The sequence below is a fragment of the Kogia breviceps genome, chromosome 6 (genome assembly GCF_026419965.1).
Source record: "Kogia breviceps isolate mKogBre1 chromosome 6, mKogBre1 haplotype 1, whole genome shotgun sequence".
NCBI lineage: Eukaryota > Metazoa > Chordata > Mammalia > Artiodactyla > Physeteridae > Kogia > Kogia breviceps.
In genome coordinates this window covers 117,599,886-117,627,030 of record NC_081315.1, presented here as the reverse complement: position 1 = coordinate 117,627,030, position 27,145 = coordinate 117,599,886, and the positions used below count along the sequence as shown (strand labels likewise).

General features: G+C 35.7%; 1 protein-coding gene across 4 annotated transcripts in view; it reads right to left on the bottom strand.

The window, feature by feature from the left end:
- SEC24B (SEC24 homolog B, COPII coat complex component) overlaps positions 1-27,145 on the bottom strand; it is a 94,927-nt gene that overhangs the window by 13,590 nt on the left and 54,192 nt on the right. For 2 of the 4 annotated variants that reach the window (XM_059067696.2, XM_059067694.2), the window contains 14 exons: positions 24,825-24,905; positions 21,497-21,720; positions 14,755-14,936; positions 12,031-12,133; positions 9,661-9,787; positions 8,845-8,954; positions 7,415-7,527; positions 5,802-5,920; positions 5,369-5,424; positions 4,917-5,123; positions 2,706-2,829; positions 2,138-2,296; positions 1,029-1,202; positions 284-394 (listed from right to left, as the gene is read on the bottom strand). In XM_059067696.2, the coding sequence (XP_058923679.1) occupies positions 284-394; positions 1,029-1,202; positions 2,138-2,296; positions 2,706-2,829; positions 4,917-5,123; positions 5,369-5,424; positions 5,802-5,920; positions 7,415-7,527; positions 8,845-8,954; positions 9,661-9,787; positions 12,031-12,133; positions 14,755-14,936; positions 21,497-21,720; positions 24,825-24,905 (1,890 nt within the window). Of the gene's footprint in view, positions 1-283; positions 395-1,028; positions 1,203-2,137; positions 2,297-2,705; positions 2,830-4,916; positions 5,124-5,368; positions 5,425-5,801; positions 5,921-7,414; positions 7,528-8,844; positions 8,955-9,660; positions 9,788-12,030; positions 12,134-14,754; positions 14,940-21,496; positions 21,721-24,824; positions 24,906-27,145 lie in introns of all 4 variants that reach the window. The other 2 variants (XM_059067693.2, XM_059067695.2) reach the window with 1 other exon arrangement.

The window sequence follows — 27,145 nt, the reverse complement described above, 5'->3', positions numbered from 1 at the left end:
AGTGGTATTCCATTATACGGATGTACCACAGTTTGTTCACGCATTCACCATTTGAAAAACATTTGAGTTGTTACCAGTTACTAGTGATCATGAATCCCACACATAATTTTTAAACTGAAGAATTAATAAGAAATATAAGAACAGTCCAATTCACACTGCTGCAAGTGAAAATGTAAAACATATACTTTTAAAATAAGGGATTTCTAGGGTAAAAAAATGCCCAGGCCTTCAGTTTTTAGGACAAGAAAATATATTTCACCTGATGCTTCACTTTTTTACTCACCCATGTTTGCCAGGAGGCAGATAGAAGCTTGTACATCAGCTCCTGCATATACATCTGCTAGCGAACTGACCACTGGCAAGCAAAGTGTGTGCACTCTAATTCTCCGCTCACCTAATGAAAGGATGGGTCCATGTCATTGCAAAATACATTAGACCAAGAAAGAAAGAAAGCAGACAGGTCAATATATTATTCAAGCTATTGTTTTGATTGTATTAAATCACCAACAGGATTTTGAAATGCAAAAACAAAGTTTTACAATAAACATGTTTTAAAGAAAATTAAACATTCTCCAAATCTGAACATAGACTATGAACATATATTATATTTTGTATATAGTTGAACATTAGGTTCTGGTTTTACCTTAATAGCACTCATTCTAAATTATATGCAACATAATAAAATATCAGAAAACTTAGACTATGAAATAACAAATGTAAGCCTGAAGTGCCGTGAAGAATTTCTTATGTTATGGGAAAAGAAATAATGCTCAGGATGACCCAGATAGATTTAGTATGAGTTATTATAGTAGTATGATCCTGCGAATACAAATCTTCCACAAGTCAAAAAGATACTCTTTAAAGATTCAAAAATGAATATTAAAAAAAAGAATGGAACATATATTTGATTAACTAATACAAATTCCATTACTTCCCACTGGTGTTCATTCTTTCTCCCTATTCTCCCAGCATGTGAAAGGAGGGAAGAATTACTGTTGCAGGTTACATTTCATTTCTGTTAACATTACCCTTGCTTGATGTATATAACAGGGCTGTCTGAAAGCACACTAAGGAAGTATCCGTCAAACTTTCTTCAATTGACAGCTGTACTGCAAATCCAGCATCAGGATTGATGTTGGCGAGGGATAGCAAATCAGTGGAACGGACAAAGAAGTTTCCATGAAAAGTGTGCATGGAAAGACCTACAGAAGAGAAAACTTGTTATAAAAGACGAGGTAACACTAGTATCTTTACCTCAGGCTAAAGCTACTTTTTAAAGTAAAAAATATCTCTGATTTTTTTTTTTTTTTTTTTTTCGGTACGCGGGCCCCTCCCGCTGCTGTGGCCTCTCCGGTTGCGGAGCACAGGCTCCGGATGCGCAGGCTCAGCGGCCATGGCTCACGGGCCCAGCTGCTCCGCGGCACGTGGGATCTTCCCGAACCGGGGCACGAACGCGTGTCCCCCGCATCGGCAGGCGGACTCTCAACCACTGTGCCACCAGGGAAGCCCATATCTCTGATTTTGAATCAAAAGGATAACTGGGGAGTAGTACCGGATTGTTGGTGAAGGTTCTAAAATATCAATTCAAAAACACCAATGCAGGTTACATAAAAAGAGGCTACACATTTAACTTGTATTGACGATCTTATAATATTTTCCTATAGGTAATTTGAAGTCAGACAAAGACCTAACGTACAAAATTAAACAAATGAAGGTTACTATACAACTTCCTTAAGAATTAAAATAAGGGATGAGAATCCCTCCAGCAAACATTCACATAAAAGAGTTAATGTAAATTGAAGACCATTTGAATGATTAGGAAGGCAAAGATCATTAATCTGACGATTTTCACTTAAGATCCTCCCTATTCCTCAAATTCTTCTGAAATCACCTCCAATGTGGACTTTCTCTTGGGTTCTTTCTAATAAAGCAAAACATTACCTTTGTCCACTTATTCAAATTACTTTAAAAATTGGGCAATTATTTAATAACTATATTTAAAACAGGGTACAGCTAACTGGGTCAAGCAGAAAATCCTTTATGATTATTATAGGTAGTCAAAGGTCATCAGTATACAAATGCTTATTAATTTTGACAAAAGTATATAATATAAAGTATAATTTATATAATTTCATACCTTTAGTGCATCTTATTCTCATAACAGCTTCAAATCCAATTTTTCTTGTGAGATATCGTTTTAGATCTTTTTGTAACTTTTCTGCTTGTGAAGGATTGTGAGTATAGTGGAAAGACGGGTAATAATAGATGCACCCTGCAGAATACTTGGACATGCAAGCTTTAGAGAGAAAAATAAGAAGTATTAGCTACAGAAACAATAATATTCTACTTGTTCAATCGCAGTGCACATTCTGTATTATGAAGAAATCTAACTCGTAGTGAAAAAAACTAAAGTGGTCAAAATGGGGAGAATATATATATCAGATAAACACAAACATTTGTAAAATATATAATAAATTTACTGTTGAGCAGAATGGTAAAGGAATTGTATTTGAAAAAAACCCAACAACCCATAATAGCATTTTATATGTGTATAGTGCTTTAAAGTTTACGGGTAATTTTCATAGACATTATCTAATTCACATCTTTCTCCCCCAAACTATTGAGAACTCTTAGTAAAGAGTTTAGATTTAATTATATGCTAAAAATGTTTACATAAACAGATAGACACAATGATATCTCCTTACCTAGAGAAGCAAGATCAGAGTACTGTGAACTTAAAAGGAACAGATCCACTGCAGTCTGCTGCCCTGAGCAATCTAAAGCAAGTTTCTTATAAAAATCAGTTGCAGGGCCAAGATGCTGTACAACCTAAGTCAACAGGTCATAAAGTAAGAGCAAGAAACCTTGAATTATGCATATATTTGTCTGTTAAAATAAGGAAGAGGATATCCTCTGTCCCCCTATCAAACTAAGGAGTTTTAAAAAATGTCTAGGTAGGGCTTCCCTGGTGGCGCAGTGGTTGAGAATCCGCCTGCCGATGCAGGGGACACGGGTTCGTGCCCCGGTCCGGGAAGATCCCACGTGCCGCGGAGCGGCTGGGCCCGTGAGCCATGGCCGCTGAGCCTGCGCGTCCGGAGCCTGTGCTCCGCAACGGGAGAGGCCACAACAGTGAGAGGCCCGCGTATTGAAAAAAAAAAAAAAAAGGTCTAGGTAGTTGGCACAAATTTCCTATGAGAATAATAACAATCACTAACATTTGTAAAGCACTTATGTGCCGGCACAGATGTTTTATATAAATTGTTTAACCCTCATAATAACATATATCTTATACAGTTACCAACATTTTAGAGATGAGAGAACTGAGGCCAAAAAAATGATTATGTTAACTCGACCAATTACATTGTCATTAAGTGGTAGATGCTGGAATATAATAAACCCAAGAAGTCTGGCTCCAGAGTGAGTGCTGTTACCCATTACTGTACGTATACTGTTACATAACAACATGAGAGAATAACAGATTAAGGAAAGTTTTTCCTGTTGGTATGAGGACGCTTGAGCTGAGGAGGTGGCACCAGAGAAGAGTTAAGAATGCAAGAGCCGGGCTCCAAGTTCTTAATTACTATGCTACATTGCTCAAAAAAATATTTTAATCTTCTTAACTATAGTTATGACTATTATATCAGAGTTTAAAACGGAAGAGGTACTTAAGCTTTTGAGTCCCAGGCAGATAGAGAACATTTCTGGAAGTTAAATGAGAAAAAAACCCCTAAAACTATCAAAGAATCAGTAAACACTTTCCTCTGTTCAAAACACCTCAGTATTTTGTAATGGATTACAATATACTGCTATTCTTCTTTAGCAAATTGGTAAAGAACAAAAAAGCAACAATACTTAATGGTGGCTAGAAGATGAGTCCTTAAGAGTACAGGTTGATAAAAACTCCAGTAAGTAGAATACAATAATAATTTAAATACAGTTTATACTCATTGATCCAATAATTTCACTCTAGGAATTTATCGTACGGAAAAAAACGAATATGTGGCTAAAGATTTATAACACCATTAAACGTGTTTAATTCATACTCATAACTAGTCGTAATGGCATTGTCATACATATATAAGTTGAGGTCAGACAAAACTTATGTACAGAACAAAAATGATTGTCCCAGTTCATTTATTATTTGAAATAGGGATTAAAATACCCTGACCAAATCTTCATGTAAAACCCTAGTAATATTCAGCCTCATATTCTTTTTTTTTAATAGTGAAAACACTGGCAACAACTTTTCAACAGCTAGCAGTCAATTAATTAAATCGAGTTTTTCACATTTACTATAAAACATTTTTTTAGGAGAATTTTTAGGGACCTCAGAAAATGCTCACTAAGTACTCTTCAATGAAAAAAGTCATTTAAAAAATATAGAATATGTATGATATCCAGCTATGCTTACTTGTATTTGTATAACTAAATGCTATTATCTTGACAGTGAGATAATTGACTTATATTTGTTTCCACTTTCCAAGTTTTATACAATGATTTATATTACCTTTATAATAAAAAAGTTTATTAGTATGTGCATGTTAAATTATAATATCTCAGATTTAGTAAGGATTATCACTTGTGAAATAGAAAAGAGCAGTGGAGTCAGAAAATCAAGTCACATTTAAATACTTAATAACTTTTGGCAAGACCATTTAATCTGTTTCCTCATTTGTAAATTAAAAGGATAAGAGTAGATAATTTCTAAATTTCTATGACTTGTAAGCAAAGTAATAAAAAGAACACACTGCAACACAAAAACAAAATAATAATTGAAATTGAATTAAACTCTCTTACCAGCTTTCTTTTTTTACTATCAATGAAGTAGAAAAATAGAATAACAAACAAATAATTACACAGTCTATAGAGGTAGAAGACACGATCTTAAATATGACAGAGAAACTAATATAAAATACCTTTGTGCTTGATCTCTGATTAGGATCTTCTCTGGACTGCAGAAGTCCTGCCCCCAAGGAAGGTAACTGTGTCTGAAATACAGACACACGGCCACCTGTTGGAGACATTAATTTAAAGGCAGCCTGGAGCGCAGGACCCAGGGCACTGTGTGTTTCTCTTGTATTGGTGAACATATTTGGTAATGCATTCAATAAGTCTTTTATAAGCTGGGAAAACAAAGATTAAAAATTGAATTACTGAAAAGGCAAAACAATATTCTTCTTTAAAACATTCCAGAGTATAGTACGTGCCACTACATTTTGGAGGACTGTAAAGTGAGTAGTCAACAGATATCTACCTACATTGTCTACTGCAATGTTAATATATACCAAGTAAACACATGTTTACCATCTTAGTAATCAGTTGAAGTAAGAGAAATACTTTAATACTTGAAGAAAAAAATCAATCTCACCTCTTTACTTTCATACAGATTCACAAGTAAGCTATCCGGTGTAGGTAGAAAAACATCTATAGGGAAAACATATATTTTAACCAAATGATAAATCAAGCCAAAAGAATTTTGAATTAAAAAATCTTAGTTTTTCTAAGGCCATACATGTAACGGGTACCATAATATTGCTTTATTAAATATATATATATATATATATATATTTACACGCTGTATGTATTATATGTGTGTGTGTGTGCTCGAGCATGTATAAGTACACACACGGGTGTAAAAAACTTAGAATCAAGTATTTTCCAGGAAAACAGTTATTTTAAAACAAATACCAAAGTAGGTCAAATTATCTGTATAGCATTACAAGATGTACTGTAAAAGAAAGTAGGCTTAATTCCACAATTCTGTTTTATTAATAAACAGTTTTATTTTATTCACTGCTTACCATCTATATCAGACACAATCAACATCTGAGGCTGCGATAATCCTTCTTGTAAATTGTAGAAATGAATAGTGCTATCAAAGGTCATGAATCCTATTCTTGTTCGTGAATCTCCAGGAAGCCTAAAGAAAGAAATGATAATTTTAAAAACTATTTTTCATTCCCAATTTTATCTTTTTGGCTTTGCATAGTCCATTGAATTCACAGTCACTCATCTTTGTTGGACTGGCTCCTATTTCTAGGGCTATATTCTCATATACTTTTCCAGCAAGCTAACTCTTCAGTCTTAAAAACTATTTATTTGCAGAGGGTCTTCCATTGCCACACAATGCTGAAGTTATGTCCGAATTAAGCACTTGAGACTTAAAAAAGGGCAAATGCTTCAATCAAGGATAAAAATATGAAAACTCCAAGTTACTAACAGACTCTAAAGGCAAATCATTTAATGTCTATGGATGTTTTTAATCTTGAATGTCTCCATGTTATCAGTTTATTCACAGGCCAAGATCAGTGATACGTAATTATGGTGGCTACAGCTAGCACTCAGTAGAGCAAGGAGTCTCAAACTCAAGTGGAAGATGGTGGAGAAGAACCTTTTGGAATAACCTAGTACTCTGACAAAATATTCATATATAACCACCCCTACACCTCTACACATGTCAAGAATCACTGCAATAGGAAACTACTCTTACTAACAATCTTAAGTCATATTTTTTATGAGTGTTGGAGTAGAAAAAGAAATGTATAAACAACTTTGTTTTCCAGAGATTTGGAAGGTTCTTTTTTTTTTTTTTTTTTTTTTTTTTTTGCGGTATGCGGGCCTCTCACTGCTGTGGCCTCTCCCGCTGCAGAGCACAGGCTCCGGACGCACAGGCTCAGCGGCCACGGCTCACGGACCCAGCCGCTCCGCGGCATGTGGGATCTTCCCGGACCGGGGCACGAACCTGTGTCCCCAGCATCGGCAGGCGGACTCTCAACCACTGCGCCACCAGGGAAGCCCGGAAGGTTCATTTTTTTAAGTTATTTACGGGTCTCCTTCATGACTAATACTGGTAGACACACAGGTAGGAATTAAAGCCAAGTATAAGCACCCTATCCTATACTCTGTTTCCATTTCCACAATGAAGCTCCTTACTAATGTGCCAGTTCTGTTTCTGGTTTCCTGAAATGTTCAGCACAAAATCAATTCCCTCCTTCCCTTTATTTGGCTCATTCTCTCATTAGCACATTTGAAACTATCTTATGAAAAACTCCTTGCTCAGGTGTAAATTTCAGCTAGATTTCTCTCTTGATACCCTGGCTAAGTTGAATTTTCTGAGCCCCAGTGCTCAGATCTGCTAAGTCAGAGGGATAGTTAGATGAGATCTAAATGCCTTACCAACTATTAAAACTTCTATGGTTTTAAGAAGCAGATATCAAGTCATAAATCATAATAATCTAAGTAGCAGGATCTTTATTCTAAAGTAGACAGGACGTACTGTACTCTTTTAGTGGAAAACGAATGAAATCAAACTTAATAAAAACCAACCCCATAAATTGTTAATAAACACTTCATACATGTGCACGCACGCGTGCGCGCAAACACACACACACGTGCAAGTAAAAAAAATTCTTACTTGTCTAGATTTTCTAACAGCAACTGGCACAAAATTGTCAAATATCCAGCTTCCACTGCATTATGAGACACATCTAAAACAAACAAGTAAACTGCTGGTTGAGGTGGACGAAGCTGAAAGGAATAGAAATAATGTAATGTATTTAGTAGGTATAATTTATTCTTTTTATATCACAACTACTACTGGATATTTACTGAGTATTTGGAAAAGAAAAAGAAGATATGCCAATCAAGAATCATATAGGTCATATGCTAAAAATTAAAGATTATTTCTTAGTTCACCACTTCAATTAGACTGATTCCTAAGGAGCCAGAACAGAGTTGGGAATATAACAAGTTGTGAAGAAGAAGTTGAGAGCAAAAGTGGCCATGAGTTAAAATGGAAAATATAGTTAATATGGAAACAGACGAGAAAATAGTAGTTCAGTGGGCAGATGTGAAATTGGACATAAAGGATCATAAAAAAAAAATCACAAAAATAAAGAAGGAGGGCTTCCCTGGTGGCGCAGTGGTTGAGAATCCGCCTGCCGACGCAGGGGACGTGGGTTCGTGCCCCGATCCGGGAAGATCCCACATGCCGCGGAGCAGCGGGGCCCGTGAGCCACGGCCGCTGAGCCTGCGCGTCCGGAGCCTGTGCTCCGCAACGGGAGAGGCCACAGCAGTGAGAGGCCCGCGTACCACACACACACAAAAATAATAAAATTTAAAAAAAAAATAAAGAAGGAAATGGGCCAAGCACCAGGAACTTCATACACATTAGTTGTCCCTATTCACCTTTTCCCACTCGCAACATTTTACATTTATGCAGACGACAAAGATTAGAAGTGAGGACACAGAAGAAATGCAAGTTATTATACAGATATTTTAAATGAGTAGAAATAATAAAGAAATGAGCAGAACTTAGGCCAAGAATTTGTTTCTGTAAGTGGAAAAGAAGAATGAGATCTGAAGAATCAGTATAATTTAAAAAACAGGTAGAATTTTATGATGAAGTGCAAAGAGAAAAGACAGTTAATATCCATTTATCTTGATATTTGTACTAGGTGAACCAGTAAGATGGTGATATCTTTAAGAGCCTGAAAACGGCAGTTTTTGGCAAAAACACAAGTTTTCCTGTTTAAGGAAAACGGTAAAAGGAATATTTATATTCATTCCATGCAAGTAATCAAATCAAAATGACGACAAGTTGTAGCTGCTAGTGCTCATCATGAAACATTACCGATGTTTCTTAGTGATATAACTGCGTTCTTCTAGGAGATCAAGTAATCTTTACAAGGAGCTTTCTACTTACTAAGTATAAACTTTCAGCACTATTTCAAAAAATTCATACTATGCACAATTTCAAAACTTCGACAAGAATTCACTTAATAGCAAATTACAAATGACCAATACAATTGCATCCCGCGACCAATTTTAACACTGAATAGTTACCATATAATCTGAAGAAGCAATGAACTCCACGGTTGAATTCTGAACTTCCGGCCGTTTATGAGGCTCTCCATAAGATCGGGTAAGGGGATTATACATAAATTCTTCAGGAACTAGATAAGATTAGGAATCCAAGTACAAATTTAGTAACACACATACACGCCTAGAAATTAACTCCTCTATCATCAATATTTATGAGGTTTACAACAGTTCTGTGAAGATCTAATGATAAAAACTAATGCCTTAAGCCCTCTTTAAAAAAATAAATCAGAAGGATAAAAAAACTTATTTACTGAAATCAGGTGAGAAAACCAGGATACAAGTAATCTGGCTTCTTAGGCTTGTGTCCTATTTCTTATATCACATGACATGGAAAAGAAATCAGACAGAAACACAGATTCGAAAGCAATTATACTAAGCAGACCTAAGAATGACTAAAGGAGACAACAGATACACATGCACACATGTGTTCACACATACTGGCGGAGATCCACACTGCGTTGAATGACCCAAATGTACAAACAGAAGACAACCTTAACTTGTCAGGGTCAAGCATAATTAGTGTGCATGACCTCATCTGCATGACCTTCACTGCTGGTTTCACGAATTCTTTTTACTTTCCCCTCCCTGTCACTCTCCTCATTATCAAGTATCCCGACTTGGCCAGCCAAAACGAAGTGTCCCTAGCCTGTATTCTTTCCATTAAAAGTGGCATGGAAGTTTTTAAAGCAACGAGGAGAGAGAGACCCGATAACAGCAAAAATGTCAAAATGTTTAAAATAATATAAAACACACTTATTTTAAGAATCTGAAACTCACCATCATTAACTCTATAGCACAAGTTGCATTTCCATCTACGTTGATCAATGAAGGATACAAAAGGGTTGATATATGTTCGACAAGACCGGCACCTCACAATGGTATTGGATGTTATCACTGGTAATTGCTAGGAAATAAAATAAAGCTGTTGTAGCAGAAAAAGCACTCCAGAGGAAAATGGACCACACACTGCTCTGCTCCATATACAGAACAGAAACCACACTTGTGTTTTGAAATTGAAGCATTTTAATAAAATCCAGTGGTGCACTGAGCAACACAAGCAGCTATCAAGTTTTCTCCTTCTTCTGTTGCAAACTATGAAATAACACTAAGATAAAGTCAAACCAAATGTAATTAAAGTTACTGGCAGACAAGAGAAGCCTGGTTGGCCAAGAAAATAGAATAACCTCAGCTATCAGCTAAACTCAAGAAACAAGAGTGAGAAAGAAACATGCACCATATAAAAACGCCTTTGTCTTTGCTGCTTGCCTGCACCTGGTAACAGACTCTCAAGACCCTGCTTGATAGACAGCCACACAGTCCTGTTGGGGACTGTAGCCACGAGAAACCAAACACAATGTGCCTCAAACACTATACATCTCTTTATGCTTAGTTTGGGAAAGGAACTTTATATTCAATATAAGAAATTTAGAAAATATGATACATATTATTCTATCTCCCTGAATTAACCCCTGATAACATTTTAGTATATTTCCTTCTGGCTTTTTCCCCCCTATCCATACATAAACATTTATTTTTATACTTAACTTTTTTCACAAAAATAATTTTTATTACATAACTACATATCATTTGTGAAAAAATCAGGAAATATGTTTAACTGAAAATAAGAAAATAAAAAATTATCCAGAATTCTACATTCCAGAGGAAGTCACTGCTGACAATTTAGTGTATATACTTCCAGAAGGTATCACATATGGAATATGTATTTACACAAAAATTTTCAGGGACTTCCCCGGTGGTGCAGTGGTTAAAAATCTGCCTGCTAATGCAGGGGACATGGGTTCGAGCCCTGGTCCGGGAAGATCCCACATGCCGTGGAGCAATTAAGCCTGTGCGCCACAACTACTGAGCCTACACGCTAAAGCCCATGTGCCTAGAGACCATGCTCTGTAACAAGAGAAGCCACTGCAATGAGAAGAATGAGAAGCCCGCGCACTGCAACGAAAAGTAGCCTCCGGTTGCTGCAACTACAGAAAGCCCGCGCGCAGCAACAAAGACCCAATGCAACTAAAAAAAAAAAAAAGTCACCTATGTATATGGGAAATTAACTATCTTGGTTTCGAGATAAAGGTTGCAATTTTATTACAGGTGGTCAAATAGTATTTACTGAATGAATAAATTCAAGGTACTTATTGAATATTATAATTATTTTATTTTCTATTCACTTTGCTCCTTTCTATACATCCTAGTAGGAAAGAAAGCTCCACGAGGAAGCACTGACCTCTGTATCCTCAGCACCCAGCATGATAGGTAGTCAATAAATATTTTTTGGTTGAATGAGAGCAAAAGAAACTCAGTAGCAATGAACGAAGAAAACCACAGTCATAAAAATGTGTGAAGGAGAAATGCAACTTAAACTATAAATAGAATGTATCTGGATAAACGTTATTTCTGAAGTTTAGAAATTTTAATTTAAATTCAACATATCTGCATGAAATACCAGAAGTATGTGTAAAAATCCAGCAAGCTAGGTGTTAAGTCAAACAGACTGTGGAAAATTTAAAAAGTAATGTTTTAATTCAATAGACTTGAAGCATTTAAACTTTATTATTACAAAGGTTATTTGATTAATACAGTTGGGAACAATCATACGGTTTTCCTCCTTAAATGCATATCATTGCTGGTGTTTCCTTTATGTTTAAAAAAGAACTCCTAAAGTTTATCTATCCTCTACCGCCTTTCCAACTTCTAAAACTACTAACCTTTCAAAATCCAGCTCAGATCTCATTACTTGTAGAAAAGTCTGCTACTACTGTACCCAGAGGAAATCCCTTCCAATACTATATTCACCACCTAAGTTCCTCATAGAATTTGATTAGTTACATGTATTAGTTTTCCTGCACTGTAATTATTTGCACTGTAATTATTTGGGATATCTTTGTCCCGTTAGATAAGAATTTCTTAGGGGCAACATCAATGACTTAATTATCATATTTACCAGTGCTTAGTTTAGGGCCTGTCACAAAGCAGGTGACAGAAAATGTTTGCTGTATTGAAATTGATAGAAATGATTAATTCTAACTTCAAATGAAAGAAAATGAAAAAAATTCTAAGAAAATATACAATCTGAATACCTTGCACATAAGTACACAGGTCAGTACCCACTAATATTTTAAAATGTTACTTTACCGTTAAGTCTCTGAAGGGATGTAACAACAATCCTAAAGGAAGCTTAGCTTTATTCAGTAAAGCCTGTGTCTGTGGAATATTTGTCAAAGTACACCGAAATGAACTGCAAAGATATAAACAACATGGACTACATGAGCTATCAGAGATAAAAAAACAATATTGACGTAGATAGTTGTAGATAACTAAACATTTAAGGGCATACATGAAAATCATTTGGGTATGTTACATAACTATAATTAGGAGGGTCCTGATTACTTTAAATGGGCATATATGTAATTTATATGTCAAAAGGCCTAAATTAAGGACTCAACATTTTCATGGTGAAAAAGTCCAACACATTCAGGAACAAACAGTAAACTCCATCATGACTATCAGGGCATGAACAGGAGGGAGCAGAAAACATGAGTGAAAAGGTACAGCTTTCATGATGCTGTTCCTGCTTTGCTGTTGTTCTTCATCTGCTGAACTCCTAATCTTTCTATGAGACTCATCAAAGTTTTAGCTTCTTGTGAAACCATCCTCACCCTTGATCGCAAGTCAGAAAGAAAGACTTCTTCCTCTGTGCTCTGAGATCTACTTATGCTTCTGTGTTATCAATTAGTCTGATCTGCTTTAGTTGGTTGTGTACTTTCTTTATCTTCTCCATTTGAGATTAGAGATCATTTTGTCCTTGTGTCACCCTAGCACTATTCCTCTCATAGAGTAAGTAACTTAAGGTCAGTAGACACAGAAAGGAGCAACCAAAGAGATAAGAAGCATGGGAACTGGAAACCGTGACAGGAATTTTAAGGAGTGCTTGACAGTATGTAGAGATATCCAGTTACGGGTTGATTCCACGCTGGTGATGTTCCTTGAACACGCCAAGTTGGTTCTGGCTTCAGGACTTCTGCATTTGCTGTTCATGCAGCTTGGCACACTCTTTTTCCAGAGTCACACCTTGCTCTCTCATTTCATTCAGATCTCTATTCAAATGTTAATAACTCCTTGGGAAAACCCATTCCGACTCTTCAATTAAAAACAGTCACCCTCCACCCTTACTACTCCCTACTTCATAGTTATTCTCTGAAATTACATTTACATTATACACCCATTCGTTTGACTGTTCACAGTGTGCCTTCCCTAATAGGATATGGGTTGTATGAGATTGAGAACTTTGTTTTGTTTACTGCTTCAGTCCCAGCACCTAGAAACAGTGCCTGGCACTTTATTTAGAAGGCATTCAGCAAATATTGAATGATTTATCTTAATATGTAGGCACAATTATTATTCCTGATTTACAGTCGACAATATTGCGGTTTGAGAAATTGAGTAATGGGCAGTTTCACAGCTACTTATCAGTGGAACCATGGTACGAACCTAGGTCTGTCAAACTCTAAAGCCTATACTCTAAAGCCTATTACTCTGCTTCGTTGTCTTGATAAGAGATATTTTCACAGAAAACACATAACTGGGTAGAAACACAGACACCTAACTATGTGATCTCTTACACATACACATAGACTATATTTACCTACTTGGGGGAAGCCTAACCATTCATAGCACAAGGCCATAATCCACATACTTATCGACCTGATGGCAAGTTACATTCAGAAGGATAGGCAGCTACTTTCAATCTAGAAACAATGATTATACATTTTTATAGAAATGATCTTGGCACTGCCTTCGGCGCTGATGGGGGGGCTGGTGGTAGGGTGAGGTAGACGAGGTGGAACCCTTGAAGCACCTCCATTTTCTGTTTCCTGTATTGGAAATTTATATAAGACTTTGGTTGAAAAAAAGAGGAACTTAGTTTTTTTAAAAGCTAGAAAACTACTGCCTTTAAAAAAAAGAATATATATATATGGTCTCTAAAGAACACTAATCCTAATGCAAGGAAGAAACGTTGTCTGTGATGTTGTGAATCAGAGTTGTTTGTGAATGTTGTCTGTGAATCATAGTTTACTTTTTGAGGAGAGATTCCACAAGCAGGAGGATGTCTGGGTGCAGAGGAATATCCTAGTCTTAGGAGAGAGAAATAAGGAAAGCAGGTAACTACAGAGAACTTTTGGTTTTGGGGGCACTATGAGGTGAGTAACAGAGCTCATCCACCCAGACGATACACCAGGGGTTTGTGGCCACCAGATGGAGGTTGCCAGCTAAACTTCTCCATAAGGTGAGGAAATAGTAAACAAAGAAAATCCAAATCTAAATTCAGGCTGGATAAATATGCCTGGGGGCAAGCAATGGTCTTCTCATTCTACACTGAGTGGGAAAGGAAAATTCAGAGAAAAATTATTTATCTAAACCTGTTCTTGGGATTACACAAATGACGTTTGTATCCTTTTCAAGCAGAGACTGAAGTGCATAAAATTTTAAAGATTTCACCTTATTTAAAAGACATCAGAAGTTACTACTGGTGAAAAGTGAGGAAAAAGAAATTTAAGAAAAAAAATGTAGTTACATTTGGGTTCCTAAAACCCTTCACTAAAATAGAAAAAAAATTTCCTAGCATTAGATGATAGGGAATGAGATTGGATGGCGACAGAGATGGGGACCGGATCCAATGACCTAAATTGAATTTTACATCTAGAATTCCTATACAAACTAATTTACAAGAGTTCACGTTAACAAAACTTCCAATCAAGGAATTAATACTAATATCATAGTACTTTTACTATTTTTGAAAGTCATACAACGTTTTTGACAAGGTTTTACTTACTAAAGATTATAAAATTAAATACTTACTCTGGGCTACAGTTTAATTTTTTGAGGTCTAAATTCAAATTAGGTACAGGAGCCCAAACAGGAGTCATGGGTAAAATATTTCTCTCCTGAGTAAGGTTTACAGGTCTCAAACTTTCTGGTTGTGAAGAACTCTGAAGACTCAATCCTCCCAGACTGGAGGACAGCTGGTTCATACCAGGATACTGCTGAAAAGGCAATTCAAAGCAAAACAAAAGAACAATGTTAGCAAACATGAATAAAGTTTATTATCCTATATATAGGATGCTAACATACAGAAAAGAAGATTAAAAAAATTTAAATCTGGCTTTGTAACAGTAAAATAACTTAATAGAACAGCTCAGTTTAAAGCACTCTTGAAAAAACTCAAAGCAAAAATGCTGAATAAATTTAAACCTTATTTGCATGATTAAACTCCACAACAAAATTTAAATAATGCTTTTTTCAACATTGGTTTCTCTGAATATCTTTCAGACTGGAAAAGCAGGGTAAATGCTTGTTTTTAAAGTTTTTTCAATTTTCAGAATGAGTTGATGCCATAGAAATGACAATGATGTTCAATGAGTTCTGCTTTGCTTATTTTTTGCTTCCCTTTATATTTTTAGTATTATTCTGAATTCATGCCTTTTATTAACTCAAAGTGACTTAACGAATTAGTTACTATTCACTTTGATGGCCAAACTACCCAATCTTTGGCCAGTGAGATCCCCTTAAAGCTGACGCCAGTGTCCTTTTGATATGAACCCATTGCCTTTGTTAGCTTCCTTGCTTTCTGGCATGACATTTTGTATCATTCCTCCTTCAGACTTCAAATTAATCATTTATCCAAAAAAGATTCTTGGTTCCTTTTAAGTAGGGATGGTATCTAGAGACCATAATCTGGATAATAAGGGTGTTCACTGCTAGTGTGCTGTTATTACTTCCAGACTTCTACAATACGTAGAGATAGAAAACAGAATACATTTTTAAATAGAAGAAAAAGAATAATCAGTTCACATTGACATTTCCAATTCAAATTTAAGATGATGGTGTTTTAACTTTTTTGATTTTATGCCCGCATCTCTCTTCTCTTTTGCTGAAAATCTTGATTCCTAATGGTAACAGCCTTACTTAGTTGTTTTACCTTACAATATACTAAAATAGTTCCAAAATGACAACACTAATATTATTATAAATGTAAAGTTATTAAATTAAAGATTTCTTTGTAGTTCTTTTTGTCCTTGGATTATTTCCCATTGAGAACATACAAAATACTGAGTTTTAAGATTAGTTAGAACGATACTTTTTTTCTGTATCAGAATGTATCCAACTTGATAAACTGGTTTGCTTGTTTTTGTTGGATTTTAATTTTTAAGGATTGCTTTTCATCTTTTTTTCCACTTAATAATCTTTTTTGAGTAAACAAAATTTACCTAATTCTAATGTCAAAACTTTATAATAATTCAGAGATATCTTGTTTCATTCTTGATCCCTCCCTCTAAATAACTATTTTTATTAGTTTTTGGTTTAATATTCCATTGTCTGTATCTACAAATATAAACAAATATATACACTGCTCTAAATATGACCCCTTTTTACACCTAAAAAAAAAGTCCTGGCAATAACTCTATGTCTGTATATAGAGATTTTCCACATTCTTTTTTGTAGTTATCGAGCACTCCATTATGTGAATGTACTGCAGAATTCCAGCTAATCAGTGCAAAATGATAAAGTCGGGAAAATCACTATTTTACAACCCATATGGAAATAAATGATACAGGTAATGGTCATCTGGAATAGACGATAAACAGATATCAATAGATGATAAAGCCACTGGGTGAAAGCATAATGAGGAACCTCACAATGAAAAGATCAGGTTGTCACCATATGAACGCACTAATCAATCCTAACACCACTAAAAGCGAGACAAACAAGTATTATTATGATGTACACAGAACCAAAATATATTGTATTTTGGCTTAGGGAAATAAATAAATGGAATAATATACCTGAATATAATTGGGCCATTAGATCTAATTTCTTTGATTTTTTTTTTTTTTTTTTTTGTGGTACGCGGGCCTCTCACTGCTGTGGCCCCTCCCATTGCGGAGCACAGGCTCCGGACGCGCAGGCTCAGTGGCCATGGCTCAGGGGCCCAGCCGCTCCGCGGCATGTGGGATCTTCCCAGACCGGGGCACGAACCCGTGTCCCCTGCATCGGCAGGTGGACTCTCAACCACTGCGCCACCAGGGAAGCCCAGATCTAATTTCTAATACATAGAAAATGGAACAGAGGAATGAGTTAAATGATATCACAAGAAGCAATCAGCCAAATTCAGAATGCGGAACATTCTACAGGACAAGAGACCCAGGTTTTTCAAAAGGTCAAAGGCACAAAAAATGGGGGTGGAGCTTTGTTTTAAAATTAAAAAGAGAATTAAGAGACATAAGCAAATGCAATTAGTAAGTCTTGCTTAGCTCCTGATTTGAACAAACCAACTACAGGAGAGCAATACTGAAACAGTCGGACAAATCTGAATATGGACTGAATTTTATTTTTTATTTATTTATTTTTTTGTGGTACGTGGGCCTCTCACTGTTGTGGCCTCTCCCGTCGCGGAGCACAGGCTCCGGATGCGCAGGCTCAGCGGCCATGGCTCACGGGCCCAGCCGCTCTGCGGCATGTGGGATCCTCCCGGACCGGGGCACGAACCCGCGTGCCCTGCATCTGCAGGCAGACTCTCAACCACTGCGCCACCAGGGAAGCCCTATGGACTGAATTTTAAACAACATTTAGAAATTATTGTTAATTTTGTTGGATATGATAGTGGTATTGTGGTTTGCAAGAAATTATCTTTTCCATCTCCCTGCCTTCCCTTGCCCAGGATTAGCTTTAAAACCCTCAGTAAGAAAAGGTAGGGGTGTGTGTGTATGTGTGTGTGTTTGTGTGTGTGTAGAGGATAGGTCAAACAAGTATAACAAACTGTTGACAGTAACTGAAGCTGATGATCCTAAGGAAAAAAAACCAAAACTGGATAATACAAGAGATTCTTTCAGTTTTCAGTAGAGCTGTAAAGGAGGAGACAAAAATGATTACACGGATCAGTAACAGTGTATAATAGAAAACCTCAAACAGACCCAAGTTTAAGATAAGAATTTAGAATTTAAGAATTTAAATTTAAGAATTTAGGATACAAAATAAGGGTGGAATATTTAATCCATGAGGAAAGATAGATTATTTAATAAATATCAGTGAAATTAGAGCTAACTATTGAATATATATGGTGGGGGGAGAAATGAGATTTATTATTTACATTATGTTCCAAAACAAAACCTTAAAAGATGCAAAAAAGTGAAATCACCAAAGTAAAAAAAAATATAGAGAGGGAATTTTTCCCTAATCTTAAGGTTGAAAAGACTTTTAAAAGGTACAAAGGTAAAAACAAAAGAAATTATAATATGACTATATAAAATTAAACATTTCTCCAATTAAGAAAAAAACCATTAAAATTAAAAACAAGTGTCAAGCTGGGGGAGAAAACTGCAATATATTATTGGACAAAAATGTTACAAACTAGAAGGACCTGAATAGAATAATGGTGAAAGAATATGAACGGGTATTTCAGTAAAGAAACACAAATAACTAATAATTATGAAAATAATTTAATATTTTTGCTTATAAAATATAATACTTGGCATACTTAGTAATATGGAAAAGTAGGCAAAGACACTTTTGCTAGGAATATAAATTGGTACATTATTTCTCCATACCTGACCACCAAATACTGATCAACTACTGTCTACTATACATCTCCACTTGGATGTCTATTAGGTATTCTAACTTAATATGGCCAATTCGATTGCTATTCCCAGAACTATTCCTCTGTCTTTACCACCTAAGTAAATACACTACCCTCTATCCAGATGCCCTGCCAAAAACCCAAGTGTTATCCTTGATGCTTCCTTTCTCTCACCTACCACATCTGATCCATCAATAAGTCAAAAGATATCCCTTATCCATCCACTTTTCACTACCACTGCCAATACCACCTTAGAAGAAAGCACAATCATCTATTTCTGGGATGATGGCAAAGCTTCCATTTTTATCTTTTCAAATACTCTCAGCCCTAATCCGTTCTTCACATAGTAGCCAAATGAGTCTCTAAATACGTAAATCAGATTTCATTCCATTACATAAAATCTCCTATGTTTTCCCTTTGCACTTGATGTAAAATCCAAGCTTCTGACTATGGTTCTTCCCTAGCTCGCTGATCTCACTCCTATTATTCTGCCCATTGCTAACTGAGTTCCAGCCACACTGGGACTTTGGTCCTAGAACATGTTAAAGTTGCTCCTGCCTTACGTTTCTGTAGATATGTTTCCTCAGCCTGAAATCCTCTACCCCCAGATTTTTCCGTGTCTGGCTTTTCCTGTCATTCAAATAGTAACTCAAACATAACTTCTATAATGAGGGCCTTCCTGACTGTTTACTCTTTATACCCAACCCCAGCAATTTCTTCCACTCCTCTTGATTCATAGCACTGTAACTATTTGAAATTAGCTTGTTTTTGTTTTTATTTTTTAAAGTCTTTATTGAATTTGTTACAATACTGCTTCTGTTTTATGTTTTGTTTTTTTGGCCACTAGGCATGGGGATCCTAGCTCCTTGACCAGGGATCGAACCCGCACCCCATGCACTAGAAGGCAAAGTCTTAACCACTGGACTGCCAGGGAAAGTCCCTGAAACTAGTTTGCTAATTTATTGCTTTACTTACTTACTGTCCCATTGGCCCTGCCTTCCCACCAAGTTGCTTGAGAGAGAGAACTCTGTTTTGTTCACTTAGCTTCCTCTTGTAACCTCAGTGCCCTAGAGTAGGGCTGCCACACAGTAGAAACTCAGTTAAGTTTTCACTGAATTAATAAGTAGAGAGAAATTCTAAAGACTGGTAAAATTAGGTGCTATGATTCACTAATTTCACCCGAAGAGATTTCATCTAAGGAAATAATGAGACAAATGCACAAGGTTTGTGCAAACGTGTATATTTTGATTTTGACACTCAAGTTATGCCCAATAGTGGCAGACTGGGTGATTATAAAATGTTAGGCAGCTATCAGATGAAGGCTATGTAATAATATAGAAAGGTTTCCTCTTATGCTGTTGAAGGATTTTTTAAAAATGCAAAACAATGCCCATATTTAGCAACTTATTTGTTTGTGTAAATAAGTCATTTACATGACCAGCTTCTTTACTGGCTTTCTCCTGCAAATGCATACAGCAAGAAACCCAGAAGGATAGACTCCAACTGTTACTTTTTATATCTTGATGGTGGGAGTATTGATTGATATTTATTTTCTTCTTTTTTGCTTATCTGCATTTTCCTACAGTTGATCATGCACATTTTTTTTGGTTAAAAAAATAAGCCATACAGTATCTGTATCTGGTTTTTTACATATTCACTAAAATATTTTTCTATTTTTTATTTTCATTTTTAAACATCAACTTTTTACCTGTTTTTTTACCCTGAAAAACTAATTTTAAGTTTTTTTCTTCCTCAAAGGGCAGCCATTGGGGTTTCCCACTACTTAATAAAGGTCATCATAAATAAATGAACACAAAGAAAGCCCTTAGATTTCAGAACCCTCCCACTGGGGTTATACTAAATGCAACATTTAAAGGCATTTCAATTTTACTACAGAAGGTTGCTAAAAGCTAAATTAAAATATTCTAACTAGGATTTCAAAAATAAATGGCTGCTTTTCAAATTAGCTTGTTAATGTTAATATTAGATTAAAATCTATAACCTTTTTTTTTTTTTAGTACACAGGTAAGAATTTAAAAGCACATCCTAGCTATGTGCTTAAATCATTATTGCTCAGTTACCCTGAAATAGTGGTGTTCCATCTGGACCAATAAAGTCATAAAGAAACTCTAACAAAATGAAAGGCAGGGAAATCTGTACTAACCAACCACATTTCTTCAGTGCCTCTCCCAGTTTCCTTCTTTCATCTGTGCTTTAATTCTAAGATTAAATTCCAGGAACAAATGGTTTTCTTATTTCCCCTCTAATTTTCATCAGTTCACCACCAGATGAAATTTCTGTAAGGTTAGCCTACTATGAGCAGTTTTTTATTGTAAGTAGAATGCTTTTGCCATTTAAATCATTTCCTTATATTTTATTTTATTTCCCCAATAAATATAAATGTAAAATATTTACTGTCCTATTATTAAACTGATATGGTATTTAACAGGTAACTCCAAGAAAGGTTATGTCAAAAGAGGTCATAGCAGTAATTATGAACAAATGTATTAATGAGCATGTATGTGTATGGAGGCTTTTACCAATTTCAGTTCTATGTCACGGAGAGTTCTTCAAGTTAAGAACTGAGACCCAAATCCCAAACCACACTTATACCATGTCATTTTTTGAGGAGAAAGCCAGCTTAGTAATACAGAATTTAAAATAACATTTACTTTAATTTCTCGACCATAAAATTAATACCTGTACATTGCAGAGCCCCTGAAAAATAAAAGTACAATGCAGAAAAGAAAAATCACAGTAATACCTTTTATCCCCTTCTATGTATGCATGCGCGTGCACGCACACACACACACACACACATACACACTGGAATCAAATTCTATGTATGTCTGATCTAGACTTACCTGTATTCATACCTATGATCCATTTGAATCACCAGGGATTTGTCAGAATTGATCATAGCTTCACAATTTTTATATGTTTTTTTTTTTATGACTAAATCCATACCTGAGCATACTGCTGGAACCCAGAATACACTGGGCTACTGGGCGGTGCTCCAGAATTCAGTGGTGCTGTAGCATTCTGATATCCAGGCTGAAGAGCTGGATAACCATACCCAAATGGCTTAGCCAGTTTTGAAGGCTGAGGAGCAGCTGGAGCAGTGTCAGGGTCGGGGTCGGGGTCGGGAGCGGGATCAGGAGCGGGACTGCTGGCTGATGAGGAGAGCATGTCTAGCAAAGGGAAAACCATGGTGTTAACAATGGAAAATCAGGACTCCACAGATACTCTTGGGTGAGCCACAGCCTTTGGCATCTCCCTTTTTATTAAAACTTTTTTATTATGGGAAATTTTGAACATACACAAAAGAAGAGAGAATAGAATAATAAACCCCATATATCCATTACTCGGCTTTAATAATCATCAGTATTTTGCTAATATTGTTTCACATGTTCCTACCCCATCTTTTTTTATTTTTACACACATATTTACAAGAAAACCCCATTTTGTATCATTTCATTGACAAATACTTCAATTGGTATTTCTAACAGATAAGACCTTTATATTTATGCATATTAAATATACATAATACCACACAGTATATTATATAAATATATATTTACATATATTAAAAATACAGTTATTTTTCCTTTTATTCTCTCAGCAGAAATGGCGCAAAGAAGCAGAAGACAAAGCAAAGCAATAAAAAAGTGTTGGGCTTCCCTGGTGGCGCAGTGGTCAAGAATCTGCCTGCTGATGCAGGGGACATGGGTTCGAGCCCTGGTCCGGGAAGATCCCGCATGCCGCGGACCAACTAAGCTCATTCGCCACAACTACTGAGCCTGTGCTCTAGAGCCCGCGAGCCACTGCTACTGAGCCTGCATGCGACAACTACTGAAGCCTGCGTGCTTAGAGCCCGTGCTCCACAACAAGAGAAGCCACCGCAATGAGAAGCCTGTGCACCGCAACAAAGAGTAGCCCCCGCTCACTGCAACTGGAGAAAGCCCGCGCAGAGCAACAAAGACCCAACGCAGCCAAAAATAAATAAATAAAATAAATTTTAAAAAAACCAAAAAGAGTGTCAACTACTCTTTGCTCTAACTTGCCTTTTTATCTGACTCTGACATTTATTAAAAAAAAGAAAAGTCCATGGAAGGAGTGGCATATTACCACAATCCCCTAGAAGTCTGCTTTATTTGCAGAAGCAAAAATGAAAATATGAAAGACAGTCTAGAATAGTGTCCAGCTCCTAAAACAATGTCTGGTATGTAGTAGAGGCCAAATAAAATTTAATGAATGTATGTTCTTCCTTTATTTAAATTTAAAACAGAAACTAAAACTTGATTAAAACTGGGGGAAAAAAACTGTAGAAAATTTAATCACCATATACAAGAATAACAACAACAAAAAGTCAAATCTAAAATACATGTGTATTTTAATCTCTCATGTCACTGTATTTCACTGTATATTTTCATATAAAAATTATATTCTTCACCAGCAATCAGACTCTGCAAAAAGAAAATATGTTCTTAAAAGCATCTGACTTAAGAAATTTATTTTTTCAAAGTTTATTGAGGAATCATCTTTCTACTGACTCTCTTCGCTCTCATTTTGAAGAGACCTTCCTAGACATCCTGCTGTCTATTGTCTTGTGCTAATTAGGCAAGCACTGGCTTACTGGCTTTCTGGTAACTTCCCAGACTTCTTAAAAGGACTAGAGCGTCAATGCAGTGTCATATACTTCGATTTCCTGCTTGTCTCTCCTCACTGTGATGGGACTGTAAGTAGAAAGGTCTCTTAACATGACAACAGTCATCAGCTTAAGAAATGAAGAACTGGAGTCCTAAACATGGGGGTCTAAAACGTTATCCCCCTTTTTTCGGAAAAGGACAGTATTTCATACATTTCTATAGTCCCTAAGATCTACTTAGTGCCTGACACATAGACTTAATTCAGTTAATCTTACTGTGATAGATGTTCATAGCTTTCCTTAATTTTGGTGCAGTATAAATAGCTAGAAAATTTACCTAAAGTTACTCACTTACTGTCAAAGCACAGTTCATAAGAAGATTAAGATTTGTTGATTAAATGAATACAGATAAACACAGCAAGGTCTAACTCCAAGGCCATCAACTTTTAACTATACCACGTTAGATGTTTTATTTCAGGTTAATTTGAAGCTCATGAAATATGATAGTTGAATAAATAGTATTCATTTTTAGTGAAAGAAGTAACTCTTCTAGAATATTTTGACAATGGTAATTGCTTATGGAATGGTCCACAACTTTACACACACACACACACACACACACACACACACACACACACACACACACACACACTCTCCCTCTCTCTCCTCTCTCTCTCTCTCTCTCTCTCTCTCTCTCACAGATCCCTAGGGAAAGAACCCTTAACCACAAAAGACTGAGTAGCTTATTTAAGTATTCTTGAAATGTTAAAGGGGAACTCTGTACTAAGCTGAGAAGATTAAAGTTTTCTACTGACTCATAGAACAGTGATAGCAAGACGGTGTGTGAAGTCCAGCACACTCCAACTTCAATTAAGCTTCATCCTGGATAATTAACAACATGATAAGAAATAAAGCGAAGAGCAAAATTACTTGTTCTGTTAATCCTAAAGTTTGGAATCATTAGAAAGAAAAGACAAAGAAGGAGGTCAGGTGTGGTTGTCAGGCTGATGGTGATAGGAGACAGGCAAATAAGGAAGATCATAGCACAAGATGCTATAATGAAATAACTAATCATTATAGAAGTTCAGTTCATAATTTTTTTAAACACTATCCACCACTCCTGTTCCTACATATGACCAAAGTTACTTCCAGATATGGTTAAAAGTAATGCCTCCAAAACCTACCCCCAAGTTGGTTAATCTATTTACCTGGTGGAGGCAGCCAGGAGCCATAGGGGGAGTAAAGAGTCAAAGACTATTTATATTCAGAGGCTAGTTGGAAGAAATTCAAGGACCTAAGCATGAGAACAGAAATATAAAATTTATTTAAGGAATTATTAGCATAAAAATGAAGGGAAAAGAAGAGAAAAATTATTCAGTATTAAGTCTTTTAGAAAGAGGAAAAAGATAAAGAGCATGGTAACAAAAATCAAATAATGAATTTCCTTAGGCCTCCCAAAAACAGCATCCACAGTTGTTATATGACAATTACACCATTAAATTAAGGCTGACAAAACCAGGAAAATGTCCCTTTTTTTCCTGTTAAAAATATAGTCTGCTAATTATGTATAGTACATGTTCATGTTTGAAAGTAATTGATGGTCAATAACTTTTCAAATAAACATCAAATATGGACAAAACAAATTACCTGGATAGCTGCCTCCTTCTAGGGCATCATAACTGTTGGGCATTGGAGAAGCACTGCTTGTGGTAGAAGAGCTGTCAACACCTAAAAGGAAAACCAAAATATCTACTAAGTTTAAAATGACAACATATCTTAAAGCAACCTTTGGCAATTTTGAAAAAGATGTTTTGCTGATCTAGGAAAATTCCTGATCCTAAAAACATGAAATGACTGATGTTTAATGACATTTAAAAAAACCATACATAAATTTCTGATAATAAGAACAGGGGGTGAAAGTGGGAAGAATACGGAGCTGATAAGTGGAATAAAATTTAAGCAGACACACATGAAGGCATCTTAAAGAAAAGATACACAACTTTCAAAGTAGTCAAACACACAAACATCAATTTTAGATTGACAGAAATGTTAATAAAATCACACCTCAAAGATTGGATCTCCCCAATCACAAGTTATTAAATACCCTATATCAATATCACGCTATTTTTAAGATAATTAAATTTTAATTACCTTTATAACTCAGCATAGCTGTCTGAAACCTTCATATGAAAGGAATCTATGGCTTGGGTTGCTACCTAGCATGTTACTAAGCTTTTCTATGCCTGGGTTTATTCATCTGCTCAATAAAGATTAAACAGTACCTGCCATATTTAATAAGGTAACAAAAATAAAAACCACTGCGCCACCAGGGAAGCCCGTAAAAGGTACTCTAATAAATATGTGTTAGACTATAAGAATTGTTATTACATGTGTTCGTTCAAAACTTGAAAGACTAACGGGAATATTCAGTGGCCATTTACGATAAAATGTAGTGGTGTCACACAGCTGGTAGAACATATATTTCTCTCACTCATTCACTTAACAAATATTTTATTGAGAGCCTACAGTTAACATAGGTAGATACACTAGAGTATATACTAATGAATAAAACTGAAAACGCACACAGCCTCTCTCTTGTGTTAAAGATCTTGGTCTTTTTCACCAGAAGACAAAATTCTGTGGTACAGAGGTTATCCCTGGCTCTTAACACCAATATTATAACCGGGTTTAAACTACATTTTAGGTTAATTTTCAACTGTGATATAGAAAGAATAGATATGCGTAACTATCTTTCATTGAACAATTTTGGTTAACTACAAGAACTCAGTGTATTGACTCAGGGCATAATAGCTAAAACTTTTTGTGTAGGAACATTTTGTTATCAGTAAAGAACATGATTTGGAGGCAAAAGACTGTAGTTACATTAGACTCTGTCATTTAATTGCTAAATAACTTCGGGTAAGTGACAATCATCATAATATTCTCTCTCGCAAAATGAGAATTTTTTAAATGCCCTATGTGTGCTTTTCAATGTTCTTGTGATGCTTAGATGAGACAGTGGTTATGAAGCAACTTACAAAACTTGAAGGCTATAAAATAAATAATAGGTGAAAGACACTAATACATACCAAGTGCTTTCTTTGTGGTAAATAGAATATTGTTGCATATATAGGTCATTACTCTTAATTAAGAATGGGAAGTAATGGCTCTTCCTTTTCCTTGTATTTGTGAATTTATAACTGAAGAAGAATGCTGATATACAAGGTCAAAATTCTTGAAGTAATAGCATTAAAAAACAATACACCAAAACCCAAATATTCACCAAGAGATGAATGGATGAACAAAATGTGGTATATCTATACAATGGGATATTATTGAGCTATAAAAAGGAATTAAGTACTGATACAGGCTACAATATGAATGACCCTTGAAAACATGCTAAGCAAAAGAAGCCAGACACAAAAGGTCACACACCGAATGATTTTATTTATATGAAATATCCAGAATTGGTAAATCTCTGGAGATAGAAAGTAGATTGGTGGTTGCCAGGGGCTGAGAGGAGGGGGAAATGAGAAGTTACTGCTTAATGCGTATAGAGTTCTTTTTTAGGATGATGAAAATGTTTAGTTTTATCAAGTTCACTACATTTACAAAGTTAGAACTAGATAGAAGTGGTGACTGCACGACAACCCAAATGACAGAATCAGATAGAGGTGGTGGTTGCACAGCACTGTGAATATACTAAATGCCACTGTATGCTTTAAAATGTTTAATTTTATGTTATGTAGATTTCACCTCAAAACAAAACAAAACCAATATGCCAAGACATTTCAATGGGGAAAGAATATTCTCTTCAACAAACTGTGCTGGAACAACTAGATATTCACATGCAACAGAATGAAGTTAGACCCCTTCCTTACACCTTATGCTAAAATTAACTCAAAATGGATCATAGACCTAAATGTAAGTGCTAAAACTCTTAAAATATGGGAGTAAATCTGCACGAC